This window comes from Heloderma suspectum, chromosome Z, assembly GCF_057233095.1.
Source record: "Heloderma suspectum isolate Gila_16-S chromosome Z, 16-S_ref, whole genome shotgun sequence".
In the NCBI taxonomy this organism is placed as follows: domain Eukaryota; kingdom Metazoa; phylum Chordata; class Lepidosauria; order Squamata; family Helodermatidae; genus Heloderma; species Heloderma suspectum.
The window spans coordinates 8,620,729-8,646,647 of NC_139476.1; the positions used below are offsets into that span (position 1 = coordinate 8,620,729).

The window sequence follows — 25,919 nt, forward strand, 5'->3', positions numbered from 1 at the left end:
TACTGCAGAGATGGAAAAGGTGCAGAAGAGGGCAACTAAAATGATCAAGGGGCTGGAGCATCTCCCCTATGAGGAAAGGTTACAGCTAGGGATGTCAGAGAATTCTGCCACTGATCTCGGTGAGGCCAAATGCACCCCGAAATTTGTGGTGGAATGGCCTGCCACCCCCCCCCACCCCCCCGTGGATCCCCCCCAGGACGAGACTTACCTGGGGTGGATGTTCCGGGCAGCAGGGGCTCCGGTGGCACCTTTGGTGGAGGTGGCTGCGGCGGCTGGTCTTCTGACCGGCCGCCGCCATTTGCAGTCTTGTCTTGTAAAAAACAACAACAACAACCGACGTGAGAGGCTACGTAAAGATTTACGTAGCCTATCATGGCTGGGTTAAAAAACAAACAAACGACGAGATAGGCTATGTAAAGATTTACGTAGCCTATCACGTCTGGCTTAAAAAAAAAAAAAGCGTGTAATTTGTATTCCCCTTATTTTCACCGTCTTAGTCTATGTAAATATTTACGTAGACTAAGACGGCCAAAAATAAGGAATGCAAATGGCGGCGGCCGTAGCCGCCGCCATTTGTGTACGCGCATTTGTTTGTTTTTTTAAGCCAGACATGATAGGCTACGTAAGTCTTTACATAGCCTATCACGGCTGACTTCAGGGACGCAAACGGCAGCGGCTATGGCCGCCGCCATTTGCGTCCCTGCTAGCCAGCGGCCGGATGTCCGGCTGCTGGCGGAGCTGGCCAGCGGCTCCGCGGAATCCCTGCAGAGCGGAGCCAGCCAGCCAGGATTCTGGGGGGGAGGCTCGGAGCGCCTCCCCCCCCCCGGTGAGGATTCCGGGGGGAGGGACGGAGCACCTCCCCCCCACAGCAGAACCCGGTGGAGCCAGGTAAGGGGAGTTTCGTACATCCCTAGTTACAGCAGCTGGGATTGTTCAGCTTGGGAAAAAGGAGGGTCAGGGGAGACATGGTAGGGGTGTTCGTGTACAGAATTATGCCTAGTGTGGAGAATGTGGATAGGGAGACATTTTTCTCCCTCTCAAAATACTAGAACCCGGTGGGGTCCTCCCATGAAGCTGCTTGGTGGGAGATTCAGGACGGATAAAAGGAAGGGCTTCTTCACTCAGAGCATAGCTAAACTATGGAATTTGCTACCACAGGAAGTAGTGATGGCCATCAGCTTGGATGGCTTTAAAAGGGGGTTGGACAAATTCCTGGAGGAAAAGATTATCAATGGCTACTAGTCCTGATGGCTACATACTACCTCCAGCATCAGGGGCAGTGAGCCTATGTACACCAGTTGCTGGGGAACATGGGAGGGTGCTGTTGCACTCATGCCCTGCTTGTGGGCTCCCGGTCGACAACTGGTGGGTCACTGTGTGAACAGAATGCTGGACTAGATGGACCATTGGTCTGATCCAGCAGGGCTCTTCTTATGTTCTTAAGCTGCATTATACAACTTCCTTTGCACCATGCAGCCTCCTTCCCTCCCGGAAGCTGTGGCTAGACAGCCAAAATTGGCTGTCTATCCAAAAATGCAGGGTGGCCAGAGCACAGAGGTGAGGATTGCCTCCATGCTATGGCTGCCCTGCATTGGATACTCAGCAATCTGACTATGTTAATAGGATTGCACCATAAAAGACTGATATTACAACATTGGAAGGATAAACCTTTACCTCCTACAATGCAATGGACTGAGGACCTAACAACACTTTCAACTTTTGAATGGGTGCAATATAGACACCACTTGCGAATGGGAACTTCTATGGATATTTGGTCCACTTTTGTTGAAGTTTATGTAAAATTCTTAGAAAGCCATGTTTTTCATTCATAATCATGTGTGTGTGTGTGTGTGTGTGTGTGTATACACACATACACACACACATTTCATGTGCATGCCTTGTGTCAAGGGCTCCTTGGAGGCCTCTCTCAGTCTAATCCAGTAGCCAAGTGCAGACACAGACAAAGGGATTCTTTTAAAAGCTTTATTCCTCTTTTACAACTTAACAACTCTACTGTTAGCAATTAGCTATGAGCAGCAGAGTACCTATGCCCCAAGTTGGAACAGTTGGTCCCCGTTTGAAAGGGAATCACTGGCAGACCCTGAACTTAAGGGCTAGGGAGAGTCCCTCCCCTTTTCCCTTGGATCCTCTGGGCGCAACCGTTGTTTGCGTGCCAACCGGGCACTACGCCTCCTTTCCGTGCCCTCCATTTGGCGCCGCTGTCTGTGTCGGCGTCGCGTGTCCATCAAGTCTGCTTCCCGCGCTCTGTCACTCCCAGGACTGGTATCTAAGCTAGGAATGCTGGTGGGAGGAATCTCTGTCAGCTGTTGGCCTTGGGAAAGAGGAGCGTGCTCCTCTCCCAGGAGCAACTCCTCTTCCTCAGAATCAGAACTACTCTGGGATTCTATGGGCTCAGTGTCCACCCTGACACCTTGAAATTGATGTATTCAGACTTATGTAGCTACATTTTTTCGTTCCCTCTCTTTTGTTTTATTGAAATTTCACAACAAAATTTAGTTTTAAAAACAGAAAATTTAAAAATGGAGCAAATAGAGGTTTCCTAATATGTAGTTTCTACTTTGGAAAGAAGACCCATTAATTCAGAATGCCAAAATGCTTCAGTTGAGGAGAATTTTAGAAGCATCCCAGATTGTCCCATTAGAACATTACCTTTAAAGCCCTGAGACATAGATGTCTCCCCACCACTGCTTCTCCGTGTCTGTGTTAATCACTCACGCATGTGCGCATGCACCCCCCCCCCAATCCCAATAAATGGAGCTGAACTAGGGTGTAGTAGGGAGGAGCTGGTGGTGATATTTTCTGATGTACACAGGATGATGTCTCACCATGTCAACAGAGACAGTGTTAGAGCTAGAGCACCTGTTTCGTAGGTGGCTGCTGATTTCTCTCTGCTCCTGACTTCTCGCTTTGATATCCTTCCTCCTCTTGAGAAGGAAAAGTGGTAGGAAAGGGGGGAACATACACACACAGGATGTTTTCCTGCTTTCTGGAAGCAACATTACTTTACATTTGTCAGTTGCTGTGGTATCATGTGCTCATGTCCATCTGCTGGGAGGCCTGTGGCAGACAGAATAAAGATGGATCCAAAAATATTCAAATGTCTCCCCCAATTTTGGATGTTTCAATTAGCAGGTCTTACGTTTGTGATCCTTCATAGTTCTGTTTTTCAGTTTCCAATTTTTGTACAATTTTTGTACAGAGCACCGTGCCAAAGCTGAAAGGACGCTCAGCTGTGGATGAGTCTGGTGGTGAAAAGAAAGTCCGATGCTGTAAAGAACAATATTGTTTAGGAACCTGGAATGTCAGATCAATGAATCAAGGTAAGCTGGAGGTGGTCAAACATGAGATGGCAAGATTGAACATCAACATCTGGGGCATCAGCGAACTAAAATGGACAAGCATGGGCGAATGTAATTCAGGTGACCATTATATCTACTACTGTGGGCAAGAATCCCTTAGAAGAAATGGAGTAGCCAACAAAAGGGTGGGAAAAGCAGTACTGGGGTACAATCTCAAAAACGATAGAATGATCTCAGTACGAATCCAAGGCAAACCATTCAACATCACAGTAATTCAAGTCTATGCCCCAACCACTGAGGCTGAAGAAGCTGAGGCTGATCGGTTCTGTGAAGACCTACAATACCTTCTAGAACTAACACCAAAAAAAGATGTCCTTTTCAGCATAGGGGATTGGAATGCTAAAGTAGGAAGTCAAGAAATCACCGAGATAACAGGCAAGCATGGCCTTAGTGTACAAAATGAGGCAGGACAAAGGCTAATAGAGTTTTGCCAAGAGAACATGCTGATCATAGCAAACACTCTTTTCCAACAGCACAAGAGGCGACTCTACACGTGGACATCACCAGATGGTCAATATCGAAATCAGATTGATCATGTACTTTGCAGCCAAAGATGGAGAAGCTCCATACAGTCAGTAAAAACAAGACCTGGAGCTGACTGTGGCTCAGATCATGAGCTTCTTGTTGCAAAATTTCGGCTTAAATTGAAGAACATAGGGAAAACCACTAAACCATTCAGGTATGACCTAAATCATATCCCTCATGAATATACAGTGGAAGTGAGGAATAGATTTAAGGGATTAGACCTGATAGACAGAGTGCCTGAGGAACTATGGAGGTCTGTAACATTGTTCAGGAGGCAGCAACTCAGTCCATCCCAAAGAAAAAGAAATGCAAGAAAGCCAAGTGGCTGTCTGATGAGGCTTTACAAGTAGCTGAGGAAAGAAGGGAACCGAAAAGCAAGGGAGAAAGGGGAAGATATATCCAACTGAATGCAGAGTTCCAGAGAATAGCAAGGAGAGACAAGAAGGCCTTCTTAAATGAACAATGCAAGGAAATCAAAGAAAACAATAGAATGGGAAAGACTAGAGATCTCTTCAAGAAAATCGGAGATATTGAGGGAACGTTTTGTGCAAAGATGGGCATGATAAAGGACAAAGAAGGCAGGGACCTAATAGAAGCAGATGAGATTAAGAAGAGGTGGCAAGAATACACAGAAGAACTATACAGCAAAGATCTTAATGTCCCTGATAGCCATGATAGTGCGGTCACTGAACTTGAGCCGGACATCCTAGAGAGTGAAGTCAAGTGGGCCTTAGGAAGCATTAGTAACAACAAAGCTAGCGGAGATGACAGTATTCCAGCTGAGCTATTTAAGATCCTAAAAGATGATGCTGTTAAAGTGCTGCACTCTATATGCCAACAAAATTGGAACACTCAAAGAGTGTTCAAACTACCGCACAATTGCGCTCATTTCACATGCCAGCAAGGTGATGCTCAAAATCCTACAAGCTAGGCTTCAGCAGTATGTGAACCGAGAACTATCAGAAGTACAAGCTGGGTTTCGAAGAGGCAGAGGAACTAGAGATCAAATCGTCAACATTCGCTGGATCATGGCGAAAGCAAGAGAATTCCAGAAAAACGTCTATTTCTGCTTCATTGACTACGCTAAAGCCTTTGATTGTGTGGATCACAACAAACTCTGGCAAATTCTTAAAGTGATGGGAGTACCAGACCACCTTACCTGTCTCCTGAGAAACCTGTACGAGGGTCAAGAAGCAACTGTAAGAACCAGACATGGAACAACCGATTGGTTCAAAATTGGGAAAGGAGTACGACAAGGCTGCATATTGTCGCCCTGCTTATTTATTTTATATGCAGAGTACATCATGAGAAACGCCGGGTTGGATGAATCACAGGTCGGAATTAAGATTGCCAGGAGAATTATCAACAACCGCAAATACGCAGACGATACCACCCTAATGGCAGAAAGCGAAGAGGATCTAAAGAGCCTCTTGTTGAGGGTGAAAGTGGAGAGTGCAAAAGCTGGTTTGAAACTCAACATTAAAAAAACCAAGATCATATCATCTGGCCCCATCACTTCCTGGCATATGGAAGGGGAAGAAATGGAAGCAGTGACAGATTTTATTTTCTTGGGCTCCAAGATCACCGCAGATGGTGACTGTAGTGTAGCCATGAAATTAAAAGATGCTTGTTCCTTGGGAGGAAAGCTATGGCAAACCTAGACAGCATAGTAAGAAGCAGAGACATCACCTTGCCGACAAAGGTCCGTCTAATCAAAGCTATGGTTTTCCCAGTGGCAACGCATGGCTGTGAAAGCTGGACTATAAGGAAGGCTGAGCGCCGGAGAATTGATGCTTTCGAACTGTGGTGCTGGAGAAGACTCTTAGGCCTCCCCTGGACTGCAAGGAGGTCAAATCAGTGAGACCTAAAGGAAATCAGCCCTGACTGCTTATTGGAAGGACAGATACTGAAGCTGAAGCTCAAACCTAATGCGAAGAGAAAAGTCACTGGAAAAGACCCTGATGCTGGGAAAGATTGAAGGCAAAAAGAGAAGGGGACGGCAGAGGATGAGATGGCTAGATAGCATCACCGATGCAAAGAATATGGACTTGAGCACACTCCGGGAGAGAGCGCAGGACAGGAAGGCCTGGTGTGCTATGGTCTATGGGGTCATGAAGAGTCGGACATGACTGAACGACAAATATATATATATATATATATATATATATATATATATATATAATAAACACAGTTGAAAAAGCAGTTTGGGGATTATGTTCTAAAAGAAAATAGGAAAGGAAAATATAAGGGGGTACCCCTATGATCTGCTCAGTTGCAAATTCTGATTTAAGTTTCTCCATTCTAGTCAATGAGTTAAGATCATCTTTGCAAAACGTTGCCCTACTGGCAAAGCCTTGGCAACCTTGCAAAGCAGCTGAGGTCTTGAAAGGGGCCTCAGATTCAGTCCAGCAGTTCAGGTTCTGCAAAGGCTATTTCGATGCACTCACATGTGTGGCTTTGAAACTTGAGGGACCTGATGATGATAATGCCATCTGGTGAGACAGCTAGTCATGCCTACTCATTAATAGCACCTTCTGAGATGGGGAGGGGGTTAACGTGAATAGCAAGCACAGATTTTTGTTTTTTAAGGTTTGTGCATGTGTTAAATGTCTGGAACATCCATTAAATGAGATATGCAAAATATGCAGGGGGAAAGAGGCTGGTCTAAACCAGTTCCTGAGTCACTTCAGAGCGTGGGAGTTCAGCAGAGCTGGGGCAAGTGAGGATCCGTCCTCCCCCATCTCTTCACTTCCCCGAGGCTTCATGGCAGCACAAAAAGCAATGTCACTCCAATGGCTCAGAATTAGGTCAGTGTTTTTCTGGGAACAAGAGAAATGGATTTAACTCAGTTTCCTGGCCAGCTGGCAGATAGCATATGCAAATAGCGCAGGATAGTTCTGAGCCAACAATGGAAATTACCGTTACATTTTGCTGGGAGTCACTATCAGTTTCCTCTGAAGTAGGGATGGGTGAGGATTTTGTCTCAGTGCAATTTTGATAAGAATTTACCAAAGTTCTCCATATTTGGGACAAATAGAATACGAGATTTTTTAAAAAAAAAATGAATGCAGGAGAAAGAGGAATTGACAAAGTCGTCCATCCAGGTTTAGGGTTTTGAGTGCTTAGCTCTTAAAAGTCTGGGTTTTAAGTGTTCGTGCTTAACCATGTTAGTGGTTAATTAGAGTTGTCAACCCTTTTTTCTGACAGGTTCCTCATCTTTATCAGTTATATGGCAGGCAGAACATGGTTCTCTCCATGCTGGGAATAGTTGTATCTACTGAATTTGGCTGGTGCAAATGAGTGACACTTTTGTTCCAGTTTGTTTCTGATAAGAATTCACCCATTTGTACAAAGTTCATGTTTGGGAGAGAAAGAGCTTGAAATTTTAAAAAATCTGAATGCAAGAGAAAATGGAACAGGAAGATTCACCCATCCCTATTCTGAAGGTGAACTTGGAGGCAAATTTTGAGATTTGAGGAATTCCAAGCTACTTTTGATAAGATGAACAGCATCAATTGGGCTCTTCTCAATTCTGCCGAAAGTAACACTTTGGGGCCAGGATTTGGGAGGGGAGGAGAAGGTGGGGTGTGGATTGATATATATATATATTTTTAATCTTTCCACAGACCTCCTTTGCTGGGCAGAAGACATGCCTGATCTTAAGAGGGTTAGGTTTAAAATCTTTTAAAATCAGCTTTTTGTGAAGTTAATCAACATAGAGGCTAGTGACTGAGTTCCCCCAAGCATGACTGGTCTGCAATAAAGTGAGCTATTTCTGCTCCCCCCACACACACTGAGAACTACCTCTGCTAATTCCAAACCAATTAAAATCAGTTTGGGGCGCAGTGGGTAGTATCCATTTAAATCTTGCCATGACAGAATTGCTTCTGTCAGTAGAATGGAGGGGGTGTGGTTTTCCCTCCAGCTGCCCCCCCGTGCCCCCCCCCAAATCTGTTGTGGTGGATTGGGACACGCACATACCAAGCAGATTTTCGGGGGTCTGCAAGAGGGAAGAGAAAGTCCTGTCACACAAGCAGACTTCTGTCCATGCCATGCTAGATTTCAGCCATTATGTCCATGTGAAGATTTGAGGCCTACAGAGGCAAAGGGAAAAATAGGCCAGGTTTAGAGGCCTGGAGCTTTTATTTGGGAGGGGGTATTCCTAAGAAGAGTAGTCTCATTTCCCCAGTTAGGTTTCATTTTGTCAGATTTGAAGCAGTACTTTCAGTTTTGGGAGAGGTGGGTATAAAAAGAGAGATAGAGAGCCAGTAAGAGCAGAGTCAAGAGATCAGAACCTGAAGAGGGAGCAGGAAGAAGCAGCCTAGAAAAGTCTAAGGTCAGCTAGGGTAAAGGAACTTGCATTTTGCAACTTTTTTTCCAGGCCTTTTGTATCACTCAGCTATATTGTGTAAATACCTATTGTTGCTTTAAATTTACCAATAAACTGTGCTGGTAAAACCCAAGTGTCTGGTGTTTCAATCACCTGACATTTACAGCCTAAACCTCACATTATTGGGAAAGGGAAGTGGCTAGAGTGTTGGACTAGGAGTCGGGAGATCCGGGTTCTAGTCCCCACTCAGCCATGGAAGCTCACTGGGTGACTTCGGACTAGTCACAGACTCTCAGCCCAACCTACCTCACAGGGTTGTTGTTGTGAGGCTAAAATGGAGAGAAGGATTATGTACGCCATCTTGATTCCTTAAAGAGGAAAAAAGGTGGGATATAAATGTAATAAATAAATAAGGAAGGAAGGAAGGTGGGACTCTTAAGGAGGCAAGAAGAGATCCTTAAGGAGTTGTTCAGGGGGTCCAGGCCATAAGGGGAACCCTGACAGTCCATAATTGGGGATGCAGTGAGGGCCATTCCCTATTTTAACCCCAAATCCTGTGAGCCTCCATGCCACCTTTCACACCTGCAGGCATCTTCACCTTCCCTTCCATCCACCAACAAGCCTCCAAGCCCCTTCCACCCATTCAACTTGGTCGCTGCTTTGGCCCCAGCAATCAAAAAGGGAGAGAGAAGAGAGAGACAAGTGTCTAAAAAAGCCTTTCCCCTGTGAGCACCATGGCATGTGGTGGAGGTGGGGCCATGGGGCTAAGTTGAATTCTTTTACAGCTCAAATCAATATCAGGCTGGAGACAAGCTATGGCCATGCCAGGCTTGCCTCATACCACTTTGAGGTAGGCGTTATGTCCCCGGAAGGCACAGAATCTTGAGCTAGGGCAGAAGAAGTCTCAGTGGTATCTCTACAAGAGACTTAGCTATGAATCAGAATGCTTCCCTCTCAGCTCCAGCCTGTAATATGGGGATAATAATGCTGGCCTATCTTACAGGTTTCCTGTGAGGAACTCCACAAGCACATGGACAGTAGGGATGGGAGAATCAGCGATGCTCTAGCTCAGCGAGGTTCTCCAGTTTCCACCTCAAAGCTTCGTTCACCTCATTCCAGTTCCTGAATGTGTTTGGGTTTTTGTTCAAAATGGAAAAGTGCACATTTGGGTGTGAATTTTTTTTTAAAGTGCGCATCCAAACACATACTTTCCCACCATTGACTGAAGTGTGAAAATACTTCCCCCCCCCTTCAAAATGTGCATTTTAGAGGGCATTGTTTTTCTGTCGTATGCATTCTGCAGACATGATTGCAAGCTCAAAAAATGCATGCACGTTCACATTCAGGGTTGTGAACAGGGCAAGTTCTGACTTGTAATGAACTGAAATGAATTTCTCATACGTTTCTAATGGATGGTGGGATCTGCTTTCTGTATGCAAAGTGCCCCTTCTCTGCCCAAAGTGGTTAGTGGAAGAAGGAAAGGAGGGCTGTATGACAGAACTCTTGGTTCGTCCTGGCTAGGCATGGGGCCTAGAGAAAGCAGACTCCACAACAATGTTCACAGTCTGTTCTGGGTCATGCTAAGGAAGGCGGAACTTTGGAATGTGCTGAAGTGTTGCCCTTTCTAGCATGCAGCTCCTTCGCTGAGGGAACTGCACTGGCTGCCTATTTGCTACCGGGCCAGGTTGAAGGCATTAGTACTAGTGTACAAAGCCCTAAACAACTTGGGACCAGGATACCTGAGAGAGCGCCTCCTTCCCTACCAACCTGCCTGGTCACTGAGGTCATCAGAGGGCTTGCTCCTGGTGGTTCCACGTGGACCTATGGCCCGATTGGAGTCCACCAGAAGAAGAGCCTTCAGTGTGGTGGCCCCCTTTCTCTGGAATTCCCTGCCCCTAGAGGCCAGGCAGGCACCAACGCTGTGCTGTTTCTGGTGCCTCCTGAAAACAGCACTGTTCAAGGAGGCATTCCTTAATTGACCAGTTTCTTTTGGTATTCTGTTTTTAAAATAGCATAATTTTAATCTGGTGTTCTAATCTTTTTATCCTTTTGCTGTTTTATCTCTTGTGTTCACCACTCCGAAAACTGTTGTAGATATTGAGTGGCATACAAATATTGCAAATAAATAAGGTGTTCTAATCTTTTTATCCTTTTGCTGTTTTATCTCTTGTGTTCACCGCTCCGAAAACTGTTGTAGATATTGAGTGGCATACAAATATTGCAAATAAATAAGGTGTTCTAATCTTTTTATCCTTTTGCTGTTTTATCTCTTGTGTTCACCGCTCCGAAAACTGTTGTAGATATTGAGTGGCATACAAATATTGCAAATAAATAAGGTGTTCTAATCTTTTTATCCTTTTGCTGTTTTATCTCTTGTGTTCACCGCTCCGAAAACTGTTGTAGATATTGAGTGGCATACAAATATTGCAAATAAATAAGGTGTTCTAATCTTTTTATCCTTTTGCTGTTTTATCTCTTGTGTTCACCGCTCCGAAAACTGTTGTAGATATTGAGTGGCATACAAATATTGCAAATAAATAAGGTGTTCTAATCTTTTTATCCTTTTGCTGTTTTATCTCTTGTGTTCACCGCTCCAAAAACTGTTGTAGATATTGATTGGCATACAAATATTGCAAATAAATAAGGTGTTCTAATCTTTTTATCCTTTTACTGTTTTATCTCTTGTGTTCACCGCTCCGAAAACAGTTGTAGATATTGAGTGGCATACAAATATTGCAAATAAATAAGGTATAGAAAAGGTACTGAGGGATCCCTTGAAGTGGGGTGACAAAAGTGACCCATGTGAATCAGAGTTCTCAGGGTATTGTGGAGCCTCAGAACCAGGGGACATGACATAATTCTGTCCAGCTCAAAGACTGCAGAAACTTTCATCTTGGATTAACCGCCTTGTTTTTTCTTTCTTCTTCCAGTCAAAAAAGCCAAGTTTGATGGCCCCCAAGGTGAGTCATATTCTCCTATTCTTCTTCTCCTCCTCATCTTACATGGGAAATCATGCAACCTAGAGCTTGGTTTCCTAAATAAGATTGCCCACCAACCAGTAGCATCTCACCGGTGCAACCAGAAAACAAGTGTTCTCTCAGTTTAACTAGGACTGACTTCTGGGAAGTCAGTGAAGCTCACATTTCATATCTGCCCTGATAGACTAGGTTCCATTTTAGCTTCACCGTTATTGTCAGAGCTGAGTAACAGGCAGCTCTTCAGGGGGAACCAGGAGTCAAGTCATATCAGGGATCAGAATCAGGAATCAGAGTGACGAGGTTGAGCCAAGGACAAGCCAAGAGCTGGAAGAAGTCAAGAGCCAGGAATGGTTATAGTTGCTATGGCAAATCCCAAGCTGAACAAGAAGTATCCTTATACCAGGATGCAGAACCTCAGGCTCAGGGGCCAAATGTGGCCCCCCGTGGATCCCAATCCAGCCCTCCAGGGTTACCCAGATGGCCACATCCCCTTTCTGCCAACTAACAATGGTTTGGTGTTTTCTCAGCTCTTGTGCAGTCTTTCCCCATTCAAAAAGATCAAAATGCCTCTCCTATGGCAGTAAGAGTGTTAAGCTGAAATATGTTTGATCATTTTGGATTTCCCCCCACCCATTTTGCCTTCTGTCCCACGCACCACGGGAATATGCCACACACACCCCTCTAGCTTCTCCAAAATGGAATTCAGCCCAGGGACTGAAAGGGGTTCAGCATGCCTGCTTTATACCTACTTCCAGCTGGGGCAGCCAGGTGGGTGGAGTCACTCCAAAATCTGGGAACCTATCATTGCCCAAGGTGCAGCTGGGCACAGGGAGATCGCTCCCCGATTTTAGCCCTGGAAGCACCTAACCCATCAGGTCCTTCTATGGCTCCACTCTCTGGAATTTTTGTCTAGATCGACAGTGGACCAGTCTTTTTCTGAAGGATCACCTGTTCACTTGCGATGCAAAGTGCAGAAAAGGATAACCCGAAAAGGAGAAAAGCAAGTAAGGGGGGGACATAGCAGAGGTGTGCAAAATTATGCATGGTGTGGAGAAAGTGGATAAGGAAAGGTTTTTCTCCCTCTCTCATAAAACTAGAACCGGGAGCCATCCATTGAAGCTAAATGGTGGGCCAGACAAAAGGAAGGACTTCTTAACACAGCACGTAGTTAAACTATGAAATTTGCTACCACATGACATAGTGTTGGCCACCAACTTCTACGGCTTTAAACAGGGATAACATAAATTCATGGAAGGTATAGATATCAATGTCTGTACATTACCTCCCATAGCATCAGAAGCAGTATGCCTCTCAATACCAGTTATTGGGGAACACGAACACGAGTGTGCTATTGCACTCGTGTCTTGCTTATGGGCTTTCTATAGGCATCTAGTTGACCACTGTGGGAACAGAATCCTGGACTAGAAGGGCTTTCTTACATTTTTATGCCACGGAGGTAGGGATTTCTAAGGAGAACAAGGAATGGGGTCGAAACTGAAGAGGGAGAAGCAAAGAGAGGACAGGATGAATCCTTCTTGAAGGCCAACTGGGATGGTGGATTGAAGAGTAGTTTCCATTCTGATGGAGGGTGCTGTGTGTTACTCAGAAGCTTGCATGCACTTTCTTCTGACAAATGTTGCTCCTGCCCACCATCTTATGTATCACTCTCTCTTTTTTGGTAGAAAAATTCAACACATACGTGACCCTCAAAGTGCAGAATGTGAAGAGTACGACTATCGCAGTGCGAGGAAACCTTCCCTGTTGGGAGCAAGACTTCATGTTGTAAGCTGTGTTGGGCAACTGTTGTTCTGTCAAGGGCTACTTTTCCTCAGGAGTAATCTGTCAGGGGGGGCTACATGCTGGAAAAGTGGGTGGAGCCAAAGCAAAAACAGGGCAATTCTCTATCTTTTCCTGCCATCCCTTTTCTCTTTGTCTCATTCTTTCTGCCACTCCCCTTCTCTCTCTGCTCCCACATTTCAAATTTGCCGTCTTGTAACCCATTGGGTCAGAGGGTAATATAAGACCAGTACAAAAGTCCATAGAGTCCAGTTTTAATTGAAACAAATCCATTCATTTATTGATTCAAAATGACTGAAAATAATATTATTGTATTATTGTTAATGATTGAGATTAATTAGAAAAGGACATAAGGAAGCAATCAATAAAACAACAAAACAACATAAATGGTTTAAGAATGGCATTAGAATGGCATTGACAAAGCAATCAATGCACAACAGAGTTATCAGTTAAAAGAATTCTAACCTTTTAATTGCAACTGAGGATCTAGCTTCTTTCTCCTAACTCCTTCCTACCCATCTGGTTTTTCAGAAAGCATTTCTAAATTTCCTAGCAATTGTAGAGTATTTCACTATGTAAAGCAAAATTCACTGCTACCAATCGGGTCACGGATCCTTTCACCTCCACCAAAGCCAAGCAAATTTCCAGTTGTCTCCAGTCAAGCCATACAGGAGGGGAGGAAAGGGAAAACATCCCAAAGTATCCCAGAGATTAAGGGAGAAGTAGCAATTTTTTATGTAAAGAACAAACTTTTTTGTGCACAGAACATCTTTTATATTGATCAGAGACAGGAGCAATTACCCCTGTGACAAATTTGTCCTTGTCTAAGGATATTATGATACGGGATTTCTGTATTTAGCTGGATCATCAGGTAATGTATCCCATGCCATATTCCCAAAGGGTGACCATGGAATTTGTAAGTTTACAAAATTCCTTGTACTAAAATTAACACTGAATTTTTAAATACAGGACTCTGAGATCAGACGTGTCTTTTCATCTTTTACTTCAAAATTTTAAGCAGTTTTTACATGACTCACATCTAATATAAGGGCATTAAACACAGACAAAAATACAAATTTGTTACAAACAAAACACATTTTCAAAAGTGTTTTAAAAATAATTTAGGAGCATTTCCTTTAAAGCAGTAATATTTCACTCAATAATATTTCTGAGCTTGAAGCAAAATGGAGTGAAGAGGAGTCTGTGAAGACCAATGTTCTGTCCTGTAAAAACAGGTGGAATGTCCTGGAGTTTTTGCATTTTGCCATTCCTGTTTATATGATTTCTCATCAACTTGCTTAGGTATGTTTCCCACAAAACAGAAATTTCTTTAACAAGTAAATTTCTTAAACAACAAAAAGGCTTTCTTCAGCTACGTGCATAGTAAAAGGCAGAGGAAAGAAATGGTGGTTCAGCTATTAAATAAGGATGGCAAAATGATAACAGATGACAAAGAAAAGGCAGAGGTGCTCAATTCCTACTTTGGCTCAGTCTTCTCCCAAAAGAGGGTCTATGACCCCCCTGGCAAAGGCGAAGTACAGGCTGAAGGGGCAGGATTGCAGCTTGAGATCGACAGGCATATGGTCAAGGAACACCTCATTACTTTGAATGAGTTCAAATCTCCAGGGCCAGATGAACTGCATCCTAGAGTAATCAAGGAACTGGCAGAAGAACTCTCAGAACCGCTGTCTATTCTCTTTGAGAAATCATGGAGGACCGGGGAAGTGCCAGATGACTGGAGGAGGGCTAACGTTGTCCCTATCTTCAAAAAGGGTAAAAAGGAGGAACCTGGGAACTACAGACCAGTCAGTCTGACATCAATCCCTGGGAAAATTCTGGAGCAGATCATAAAGCAATCCATCTGGAAGCACCTTGACAACAATGCCGTGATTACTCGAAGCCAACATGGATTTGTCAAAAACAAGTCCTGCCAGACAAATCTGATCTCATTTTTTGATCGAGTCACCTCCCTTGTAGACCGTGGGAATGCTGTAGACATCATATACCTCGACTTCAGCAAAGCTTTCGACAAAGTGCCCCATGATATCCTGATGAGCAAACTTGCTCGAAGTGGGCTAGATGAAACAACGATCATGTGGATCCACAGTTGGCTACAGAATCGGACTCAAAGAGTGCTTCTCAATGGGACCTTCTCAAGCTGGGGAGAGGTAACGAGCGGGGTACCGCAGGGCTCAGTCCTGGGCCCAGTGCTCTTCAACATTTTTATTAATGACTTGGAGGAGGAGGTGCAGGGAATGCTGATCAAATTTGCAGATGACACAAAATTGGGAGGGATAGCTAATACTTTGGAAGACAGAAACAAAATTCAAAGTGATCTGGATAGACTGGAGTGCTGGGCAGAAAACAACAGAATGGCATTTAATAGGGACAAATGCCAAGTTCTGCACCTAGGAAAAAGAAACCAAATGCACAGTTACAAGATGGGGGATACGTGGCTCAACCACACTACGAGCGAGAAGGATCTTGGAATTGTCGTCGATCACAAGCTGAATATGAGCCAACAATGTGATGTGGCTGCAAAAAAGGCAAATGCTATTTTGGGCTGCATTAATAGAAGCATCGCTTCCAAATCCCGGGAAGTACTAGTTCCCCTCTACTCAGCACTGGTTAGGCCTCATCTGGAGTACTGTGTCCAGTTCTGGGCACCACACTTTAAGAAGGATGCAGACAAGCTGGAGAGGGTTCAAAGGAGGGCAACAAAGATGATCAGGGGACTGGAAACAAAGCCCTATGAAGAGAGACTGAAAGAACTGGGCATGTTTAGCCTTGAGAAGAGAAGACTGAGGGGAGATATGATAGCACTCTTCAAGTACTTGAAAGGTTGTCACAGAGAAGAAGGCCAGGATCTCTTCTTGATCATCCCAGAGTGCAGGACACGGAATAATGGGCTCAAGTTACAGGAAGCCAGATTCCGGCTGAACATCAGGAAAAACTTCCTGAGTGTCAGAGCAATACGGCAATGGAACCAATTACCTGGGGAGGTGGTGGGCTCTCCCACACTGGAGGCCTTTAAGACGAGGCTGGACAGCCATTTGTCAGGGATGCTCTGACTTGGATTCCTGCATTGAGCAGGGGGTTGGACTCGATGGCCTTGTAGGCCCCTTCCAACCCTACTATTCTATGATTCTATGATTCTATGATTCTAGTTGTTATTTTTCCCCAAAGTTCCCAGCTATTATTTGGAGTGATATATTTACTTCACAGCTTTTTTGAGGACATTTCCTTAAGTTCCCTGAACAGGATACCACCTGCTTCTCTTTCGTAGGACTTGTCTACTTCTCACAATGTTTCATGTTCATTTATTTGCGTCATAACTACATGTAAGCAGATATGTGGACAGTAGTCCAGTAAGCAGTTATCCATTTCCCAGCTTTCTTATCTGATGCACCTTTTCCCTGACTTTAGGTGGGAAACCTTGCTTTTCCTGAGTTTAGCTGGGAAAATACTGCTACCTTGCTTGTCATGTCAGCAAATTTAGAGGGCAGTGAAAAGTCACAGCATGTCAGCAGAAGTGTTTCTGTTTAAATGCTTTGCTAGAACCAAACAGTTTCAAACTTTATTTAGGAATACATCTTAATATGTCATTTGCTTCTCTATGAAAATCAGCTTAGAAGAGTTACCGCTTATGAGAAAAATGTGGAAGACCAATAACTTTATTTTGGATAAATATTTGCAATGCAGGTTGGTTCAGGAGTCTTGCAAGATGCAAAGGCTTCTCAGGCAAATATTTGTCACACGCTGTCCTTGGTCTTCTACATTTTGATAGTTCTTTATCTAGAGACGATAATGAGAGTTATTAAACAATTTTGATGCTTTCAACTTATTCAGACTTATTACTCTTATACAAGTACAACATTTCCACAACTTCTAAGTGGATCATACACATTAATGGTATTAATCTTTGCAATCCATCCAAATTGCTATGGGTATTTGTTGGTAGAGAAATTGAATGAAACAAAATCCACATCTTTTTTTAAAGATCAGTCTAATCCTGGGAATGGACACCCTGGCACAGGCTGAGGGATGTATGCTTCTCTTGCAGCGAGATTAACCGACTGGATCTTGGCCTGACAGTAGAAGTGTGGAACAAAGGTCTTATCTGGGATACCATGGTGGGCACAATTTGGATCCCCCTAAGCACCATCCGGCAATCCAATGAGGTGCGTATGGAGCCTCTGTCTATGGAGCCTCTCTCCATAGTTTGGACTTGGGACTTTGGGGAGAGAGAACCTCAGTGAATGAGTTCAGTTACTGAGTGGCTATGTGAGCTCCTCGGTGCACATGGCTGATTGTATCCTCACATGTACAAAATGTACAACAGTTTTCCCCAACGTGGTGCCTTGAGATGTGTTGGAATACAACTCCCATCCTCCCTAGTCAATTTCCATGCTGAACAGGGATGATGGTAGTCCGCAACATATCTAGTGGGCACCAGCTTGGGAAAGTGAAGTGTACAGGTTATATCCTGTGTTTTAGTATCCCCGTCTCAAAAAGGATATAATCGATGAGCTTGAAAAAGTAAGGAAAAGAGCCTCCAAAGAGAAGTTGCTGGAGCTTCTCTGCAAAGAAAGCCTAAATAATTTCAGACCCTTTCGTTGAGGAAAAAGGCAACGAAGTGGTGGAAAGGAGGAAGCACTTTCTCTGCTGGGAGAGAATTGGCTGGCTTTGCAACTGCCTGGCTGAATTCAAACCTTCACGGAGGAGAAATCTATCAGGAGCTCTAGTAACAATGGCTATATATTACTTCCAGTACCAGAGGCAGCATGCCTCTGAATACCAATTGCTGGGGAACGTAGGTGGGAGGATGCTGTTGCCCTCATATCCTGCTTGTGGGCTTCCTAGAGGCATCTGGTTGATTGCTGTAGGAGCAGAGTGATCAACTAAAAAGGACTTCTTAGGGCTTCTTCACATGAAGCTTTTATCCTGCTATTGAGATTGCTCACTCATGGAAGTTTGTGGGTCCTTTTCATGACATCGTCAACCTCCAAGGCACATCCGGAGGTATTTCCTGGTTGTTCCATCTCAAAAAGATCTGGAAATAATGAACTATTTAAGTCAGGTTGTTATGCCATTAAAACAGCCACTAGATGGTGCTGTTTCACAGATTTCTATGGAAACTTGAAAATTAAAAACTTCCCCTCTCAGCAATCATGTGGTCGCCGTCTGGGAAACCACTGTAAACGCAGAAAGGCTCCACAATGGGAGGACAGTCTTATGTTCTTAAATCTCTTTTCTCTCTTCTACCCAGGATGGCCCCGGGGAGTGGCTGACCCTTGATTCCCACGTCATTATGACTGACAATGAGATCTCTGGGACAAAGGACCCCACCTTCCACCGCATCCTTTTAGATACCCGCTTTGAGCTTCCACTCGGTATGGCAGCAGCTAGGGGTCAGGGCGTTTCCTCCTCGCCCCACCTAGAAGATTTTTTTTTTTTTAATGTCCATATGCATAATGTACATACTCTCAGTAGTGGAAGGCGGCCCTGCTTTACATGCTAAAGGTCCCAAGTTCAATCCCTGGCATCTCCAGGTAGGGCAGGGAAAGAATCCTGCCTGAAACCCTGGAATGCCACTGCCAGTCAGTGTTGGCTAGGGATGTACGAAAGTCACTTACCTTTTCACAGGTGTGATTCGCGGTGGGGGGGAGGCACTCCGTCCCTCCCCTCGCAATCCTCCCTGGCCGGCTCGGCTCTGCTCTGCGGCGGCTACACAGAGCCACCAGCCAGGGCCGGCCGCAGCCGGAGTTCTGGCCGCAGCCGGGCTGCTGTGGACGCAAATGGTGGCCGCCGTAGTGGCCGCCATTTGCGTCCTGCCAGGCTGCCATGATAGGCTACATAAGTATTTACGTAGCCTATCACGGCAAAGAGCAGGAACGCAAACGGCGGCCACTACGCCGTTTGCGCCGCTGTTCTTTTTGTGATAGGCTACGTAAGTATTTACGTAGCCTATCACGGCAGCCTGGCAGGACGCAAATGGCGGCCGAAAGACCAGCCGCCGCCGCTGCCGCCGCCTCTGCCCCAGGTAAGTTTCGTTCCGGGGGGATTCTGCGGGGTGGCGGGGGGTGGGAGGCCGTTCCGCCATGGGTTTCGGGGGGCCAAATGCCAGTGCATTCAGCCTCACTGAAATCTGAGGCAGAATTCTCTGCCATCCCTAGTGTTGACTGTACTGGCTGCATGGACCAAGGGTCTGACGCAGTATAGAGCAGCTTCCTGTGTTCCAGTAATTTATTAATGTCATGGAATTCCGCTTTTCCTGGTGTAGAATTTTGCACACCTTGATGCAGAATTTTTGCATAGAGGAGTTGTACACACAGACAGTCCATGCAGCTTCTGATACAGCAGTAGCGCTTAGCATCTAAAATGCCACATTATGAAAGAAATACGGGGTATCCCACCTTATTCTCACCTCATCTTGCTATATGTGAACACCATGCCTAAATCTAAGGTGTCTCCCTTACGTGCTGCTCCTTAGGCATTATGGAGCAATTTATTTTTCTTCTTAACACAAGGAAGTATTCAAAAATGCAACCTCCCAGCCATAGCCTCATATGGTACAGTCCAGGGAAGGCCACACCAGTTGATTCTGTTGTTTGATATTATTATATCAATCCCCTGAATTGCCCCCTCACCCTTTCTCTCCCCGTGCAGATATTCCCGAGGAAGAAGCACGATATTGGGTCAAGGAGCTTGAGCGGCTCAACGCCATGCGAGACCAGGATGATGTAAGTGTCCTCATGCATGGGGTCTGTGATTTTAAAATTGCATTATCTCTCCTATCTCAAGTATGAATTCTTCCAAAAATGTCCTTATCCAAATTTCTCCCTAGATTTTAGGGTTCCTAATTATTTGTTCTTGTTTCCAAAGTGGAACCAATGTATTAGGCGCCCTCCATTATGCTATTTTTTCAAATTCCATTTTTTTCCTACAGACTACAGACTGTTCATATGCTCCATTTGCAGCAGCTTTCAGTTCCTTTATGTATTCCACATTCTCTTGACACTAAACATGTAATGTGTATGTTGATAAACCACTGTAAAAAAAAGCAATCTTGGTGTGATTGTACAATTGTAGGAAGATTCTTTTTGTGCAGTGTTTTCTTGGTGCACATGAGCACTTGTGTGCATTGATAAAACCCTGCAAAAAAGCAGTCTTGGTGTGATCGTACAACTGTAGGAAGATTCTTTTTGTGCAGCGTTTTGCTGGTGCTCATGAGCACTTGTGTGGATTGATGAAACCTGGCCTCCAAAACCCCACCCCGAAACTAACAAACAAAAAACTTGATTAAGATTGTATATACAGTTGTATCTAGTTTATTTTTGCATGGTGTCTTCCCAATGTGCAGGAGCACATATGTGGATCAATAAAACAGTTCAAACACATTAAAAAAAAACCCAAACCTGCTGAATAATTTTAAAGGTCAATCCAACCCATCATCCTGCTTCTGACAGCTTCCAGGAAGGCCCCAAGCAGGGCATGAAGGCATCAGTCACCAACACCAGTTCTTGGTATTGAAAGGTAGACTGCCTCTGAACATGGTGATTCTGAATACTTCTCCTGGCTAATAGTTGGTGATTGGCTTACCCTTTATGAATTTCCTTCTCATTCTTTTCCTCTCAGACATCTAATCTGGGGCCATCGCCATGGCTTGCGGTAGCAACGCCTACTCCAAATTAGGTGAATTTTGCTTGAATCCCTGTTTGAGCTCTTGTTGTGTACCTCTGGAATCAGAAAGGACCAGACAGGGCTCAGAGATTGTGCTATTCTCAGATAGAAATTGATGGTTTGATTTTTCTCTCTTCTCTCCCCATAATCCCAACATTATTCATTCTGGGATGACCAGGAGAAACCACTTCCAGTACCCGGCTCGCAGTGCTGTAAGTTTTGGATTTGGTTGTGAATCTTGTGCATGTGATCCCACTCTCCCCACCCCATTATAACTAGGATATGCCTATCGAGTGGCCCCACCCACCCAGCACCATGGATTTGCCCTCTGATGTCCTCCCCCTTTGGCTAGAACATTAAGGAATTGTGTCTCAGTCAGTTGCCTGGGAGGGTTTGGCCAAAGGAGGAGTTGTTAATATTTTGGCTGCTGACAATTCCATCCTTGTTTCTTCTCTCTGTGTCCTCCTATCCCCATTTCTCCCTCTATGTCTCCCCACCATCTTTTGGACTTCAGAAAAGGTGTGAAAGTGTGGGGTGGTACAAAGTATATTGGCTAGAAGGCACTGTTGTTTGTCAGAGACAAAAAGCTGGAGGGGAGGGACAGAGGGAGCTAAAGGGGAGGAAGTTCATTTTAGGCATGGCCCAGTATTGGCCCTACTTCAAAGGGTAGACTCCTTAAAAAAGAACCCTGACAGTTAAACCATTACAACACAGTGTAAGGACATAAGAATAACCCTGCTGGATCCAAAGAGATCCATCTAGCCCAGTATCCTGTTTCCAACAGCGGGCAGCTAGATACGTGACAGGGAGGGAAGCCCACAAGAAGGACTTGAACGGAATCACCTTCCCAGGTTGCTGGTTCTCAGCACTGAGTAATGAGAGGTAGGAATGGGCAAACAACAAGCAATGTTTGAGATAACCAGGATTCTCCAAGCATCACCTGCCGCTCATCTCGTACCAGTTTCCACTTCCTGTTTGCAGTCACTGCCCGCTATATGTGAACAGGAAATTTGCACAACTCAACTAGGGATCGAACGGGAGATTTGTGCAAGTTTCCACAAATTTGCACACATTTCCTAATTTGTGCAACTTTCCTCCACAGAGTAAAGTGGGGCTGATTCCTACAGAGGAAATTTGCACAAACTGAATTCGGAGTCAGGAACAAGGCGAATATGAGCATGTTCAACCATTTACAAATATTTTCAGCAGACACATTCCTGTGGTTGCATCCAGAGCACTGAATGGGGCATGGTCTCACATTTTGTGAGCTGAGCAAACACAAAATTCTCATACATCCCTTATGGGCGGTCATTGCCCCTGTGTATGGCGTTTCTGTCAAATGTTCTGATTAACAGCCGTTGACAGACTTCTCCTCCATAATATAAAAGAACAAAAAAGCCTGCTGGATCAGACCAAGAATCAATCTAGATCCCCTTCCATCCCTGCACCCAGCCATTCCCAATGTCTTAGCCCTCACCGTGCGGCAGCTTATAAATTACCTATCCACCACCATTTTATAACTGATGGTGCCATGTTTCCACCATTCCCTTCTGCAACTACTGCTTCATGGCATTAGTTACATGGGTGATCTTACACAATCAGAGATCATCTTGTGAATGGAATGATTTCTCAGTGCTACATAGCCAGTACATTTTTTTTGTCTACACAATGATAAAGATATCATTGGGCCAGTGAGAGCAAGTGAGAGTCAGGGTTGTTTAAAGAAATAAAACACACCAGTATCCTTATCAGCTCCAAAGAACAATTCCCAAGAGCACTACAGCATGTAACAGTTCAGTCTGTAGAATTTATCCATTAAAATTTTGTTAGTCAATTAAAACGGCATACCCAATTAATCGGGCAACACATTTTAAAAATATATACTATTTTTAGGGTTGTCCCAAGGATTCCTTCTCTCCCTTCCCCTGGCTTTGTTGGATCTTCCTTTGCAACAAAGATTAGGGTGACAGCTTCAGGGGCATTTGGATGAGTGAGCAGGGGTTTGTGGTGGAGGCCCCTTTGAAAACTTATGCTTCAAGGTGGTCCAGGCTCTTCCTTTAAAAGAAAATCCATCTGTTTTTGAAGGTATTCGCTTTTCCGAGTGGTTTGAAAGCCCAGCTATTGCCATGAAAGCCACGTGTATGTCCAAAATGGCTACAAACGCGCCTAGGAGTGATGACACATGATAATGCAGGTGGAGCGGCCATTTCCCGCCCTGTACAATATCCCTTTGGGGTATGGCACATCATCATGTGCTCCCAGAGGCATGTACCGTTACACTTTGAGTGTGTGTGCTGTGGTTGCAACAGCAGCTAAGCTTTCTAGCTGTTTGGAGTGGCTCTTACCTTCCAAAATAGATGTGTTTTGTTTTGTTTTGTTTTAAGGGGCCCTCAGACTACCTCAGAACTGTAAGTGTTCAAAGTTTGCCATGAACCTTTGCCCTGCACACCCAAATGTTATGCTCCACCTCTTATTTATTTATTTATTCATTCATTTATTTCATTTATATCCCACCTTTTTTTCCTCTTGCAAGGAACCCAAGGCAGCTTACGTGATCCTCCTTCTCTCCATTTTATCCTCACAACAACAGCCCTGTGAGGTGGGTTGGGCTGAGAGTCTGTGACTGGCCCAAAGTCACCCAGTGAGCTTCCATGGCTGAGTGGGGACTAGAACCCGGATCTCCCGGCTCCCGGTCCAACACTCTCAGCACTACACCACACTGGCTCCCGGTCCAACACTCTCACCACTACACCATACCTCTTGATCTTCAGGAGGCTTCAGGGAGACCCCAAGAACACACCAGATGCAATTGAAACCATTCAACTACATTCACTCGGGATAGTCCCAATTATTTTTTTTAAAAAATATATAGTTATCAAAACTGAAGGTGGCAGGCACCATCTTAGAAGAGGCATTCTCCCTCCACTCTCACACAGGTGGGAATGCCTCGTTCCAAATGGTGATATTTACCCACCATCTAAGAAAACAAAGTGTGTGTCTTTTTCTTCAAAGTTGTTATTGTATATACACATTTCTGTGGATTTAACTGATTGATCAAGTAATTCATTAAAACTCATTTGTGTAATTTTACCAAGATTTTAGATGCTAGTCCTAGTTTCATGTCCCCCATTAGGCATGGCCCTTTGCCACTTGCCTGATGTCTGGCATCCCTAGTACTGCAGAGTCCCAGGAACTTAATGTCCCAGGAATTAAAACAAGGAGGAGTCAGGTGCAATTTTGCTTCAGGTGTGTTCCATTGGAAGGCTTCTTTATTTATCTATTACATCTATACGGCCCAATAGCCAAAGCTCTCTGGTTGCCTGGAACGGGCAATCTCTATCTTCATGGAGGTTGTGTTTAGTTATCACAACTAGGGTCCATCAGTACATGTCCTTCTCCTCCTCATCCATAAATTTGCCTCGTCTCTTTTTAAAAACTGTCTCAAGCTAGTGGCCAACACCACGCCTTATGACAGAGCGTTCAACGTGTTTTATATAATTTAGAAGCCTTTAAAAATAAGGCTTATAATTTTATACAGCTTAGACCAAGGGAGAGCAGAAGGTGGATCAGGATCTACTAGTAGATCTCTGGGTGATTTGCAGTAGATCAGCAAGGGTGTCTGATTCCCAACTGTTCAATAGCAGCAACTATTGTTGTTTATTTCTGTGTATCTTTCTTTTGCACCTGGCTCTGTTTGGTGAAACTTCGATGGCTTTTTGGGGGGAGGGGGCAATCCCCAACCTTTCTAGGCTGGTGGACCTGTTTAGAATTTTGAGAGAGTTGTGGTCGCTTTCACAAAATGGCTGCCATGGTGGGCAGGGCCAGTCACAAAATATCTGTTTCCCAGGAAGCTAAAAGAAAAGTCACTTGCCCAGGAATCCTAAGTGCAAGGTAGACGTGACGTGAGAGCTGAACTCCAAAACACAAAACTACTCTTTTGAACCCACAGTTTTCAGCTCCAGCACAAATTTCACAGAAGGCAAACTGATCAGGCTCAGAGATAAGTAACTTGACCAAGAAGCTGAGCACAAGGCAGAGGTGGGTTTTGAGCCCCAAATGCCAGATCACATATTTGCCCCCACATAGCACAATAAAATACCCATTCTCTAGAGCCTCATGAAGGCCATTCCTTAACTTCGGGATGGTGCCTCCCTCTGGAGCTTTTAGGCAGAGCCAAAAATTGCTTCCTCAGGGAGAGGAGCTGTCCTACCATCCCAGACCAGCTCTGTCTCCTGAGCTAAATGGTCGAGCTCAGCTGGAGCTCTTAAAAGCCCAGCTCTAGTTGCTTTTCTTAGAGTTTTGTCCTTTCTCGTTGGTTTCTTTTTCTCTCTTCTTTCTCCCCACCCCCTGTCCAACACATCCCAGCAGGGACCGTGGGGGGGGGGGATGCTCACTACAGACAGGGGAGGTGCTTCTACTACTAGGAGAGGGCTGCTTTCTGGGGCCACACAGTGTCCTCTCCGATTATCTCTCTGGCTCTGGCGTACCAGCAGAGACCGGGAGGGACAGGTGGCATCAGGAGCGGCCAGCAGAACTGGCCATGTCACCTCTGGAAAATCTGTGGAGGTCTCTCTCCTCCCTTGCCCAGTGTACCAGCTAAGGCCTTGGGTGCTTTTTCTGGCAGCCTCCAGCCAGTTGCATTCCACGGCTCTTCCGCCTTCTTTCCGCACGCAAGGGGGGAGGAAGGCCTGCAGAGCTCTCCCCCCCCCCCGAAAACGGTGGGAATGAGTAAAAGGACCCACAGCAGCTCAGAAGCCTTCGGTGGCCTAGAGGAGGGGCCTTCGAAAGACTCCAGCGGCGTGGCGACAAAAGGGATGTGCGCCAAACGCAAGGAGGGGGGAGCGCCGTTCCTGTTCACAATGTTCCTGACCTTTCTGGGGAAGGCAACTTGGCAGAGTTCAGCTCCTGGGTCCAGGGCCTTGCCACGCAGCAGATTAGCCAAGGCCTTGCAAAGCCATGGTGCAGGGAGCAACACTTCATGGGGGGCGTTCCCGTTCCTCTTCTCGCTCTACCCACAAAAAGAAAAAGGGTAAGAAGGGCGAAAAGGAAGGCAAACGGAGGGGCTGGTCTAAGCACAAGTGCAGTAAAGACCATGGAAGTAGAGACAGGTCCTCATCTCGATCCCCTTGCTGCTCAGAAGGCTCTCCTTTCTCAGCCTCTCCTTCTAGGCACGTTGCAAGTCCCCTCCTTTCACCCTGCTCCTCCATTTCAGGAAGAGAGAGGGGC

General features: G+C 45.1%; 1 protein-coding gene across 1 annotated transcript in view; it reads left to right on the forward strand.

Moving 5' to 3' along the window:
- UNC13A (unc-13 homolog A) overlaps positions 1-25,919 on the forward strand; it is a 189,837-nt gene that overhangs the window by 20,774 nt on the left and 143,144 nt on the right. Inside the window, exons 2-7 of the mRNA XM_084825659.1 lie at positions 11,166-11,195; positions 12,896-12,995; positions 17,074-17,191; positions 18,280-18,403; positions 19,680-19,753; positions 20,872-20,905. Coding sequence (XP_084681785.1) covers positions 11,166-11,195; positions 12,896-12,995; positions 17,074-17,191; positions 18,280-18,403; positions 19,680-19,753; positions 20,872-20,905 — 480 coding nt within the window. The remainder of the gene's footprint in view (positions 1-11,165; positions 11,196-12,895; positions 12,996-17,073; positions 17,192-18,279; positions 18,404-19,679; positions 19,754-20,871; positions 20,906-25,919) is intronic.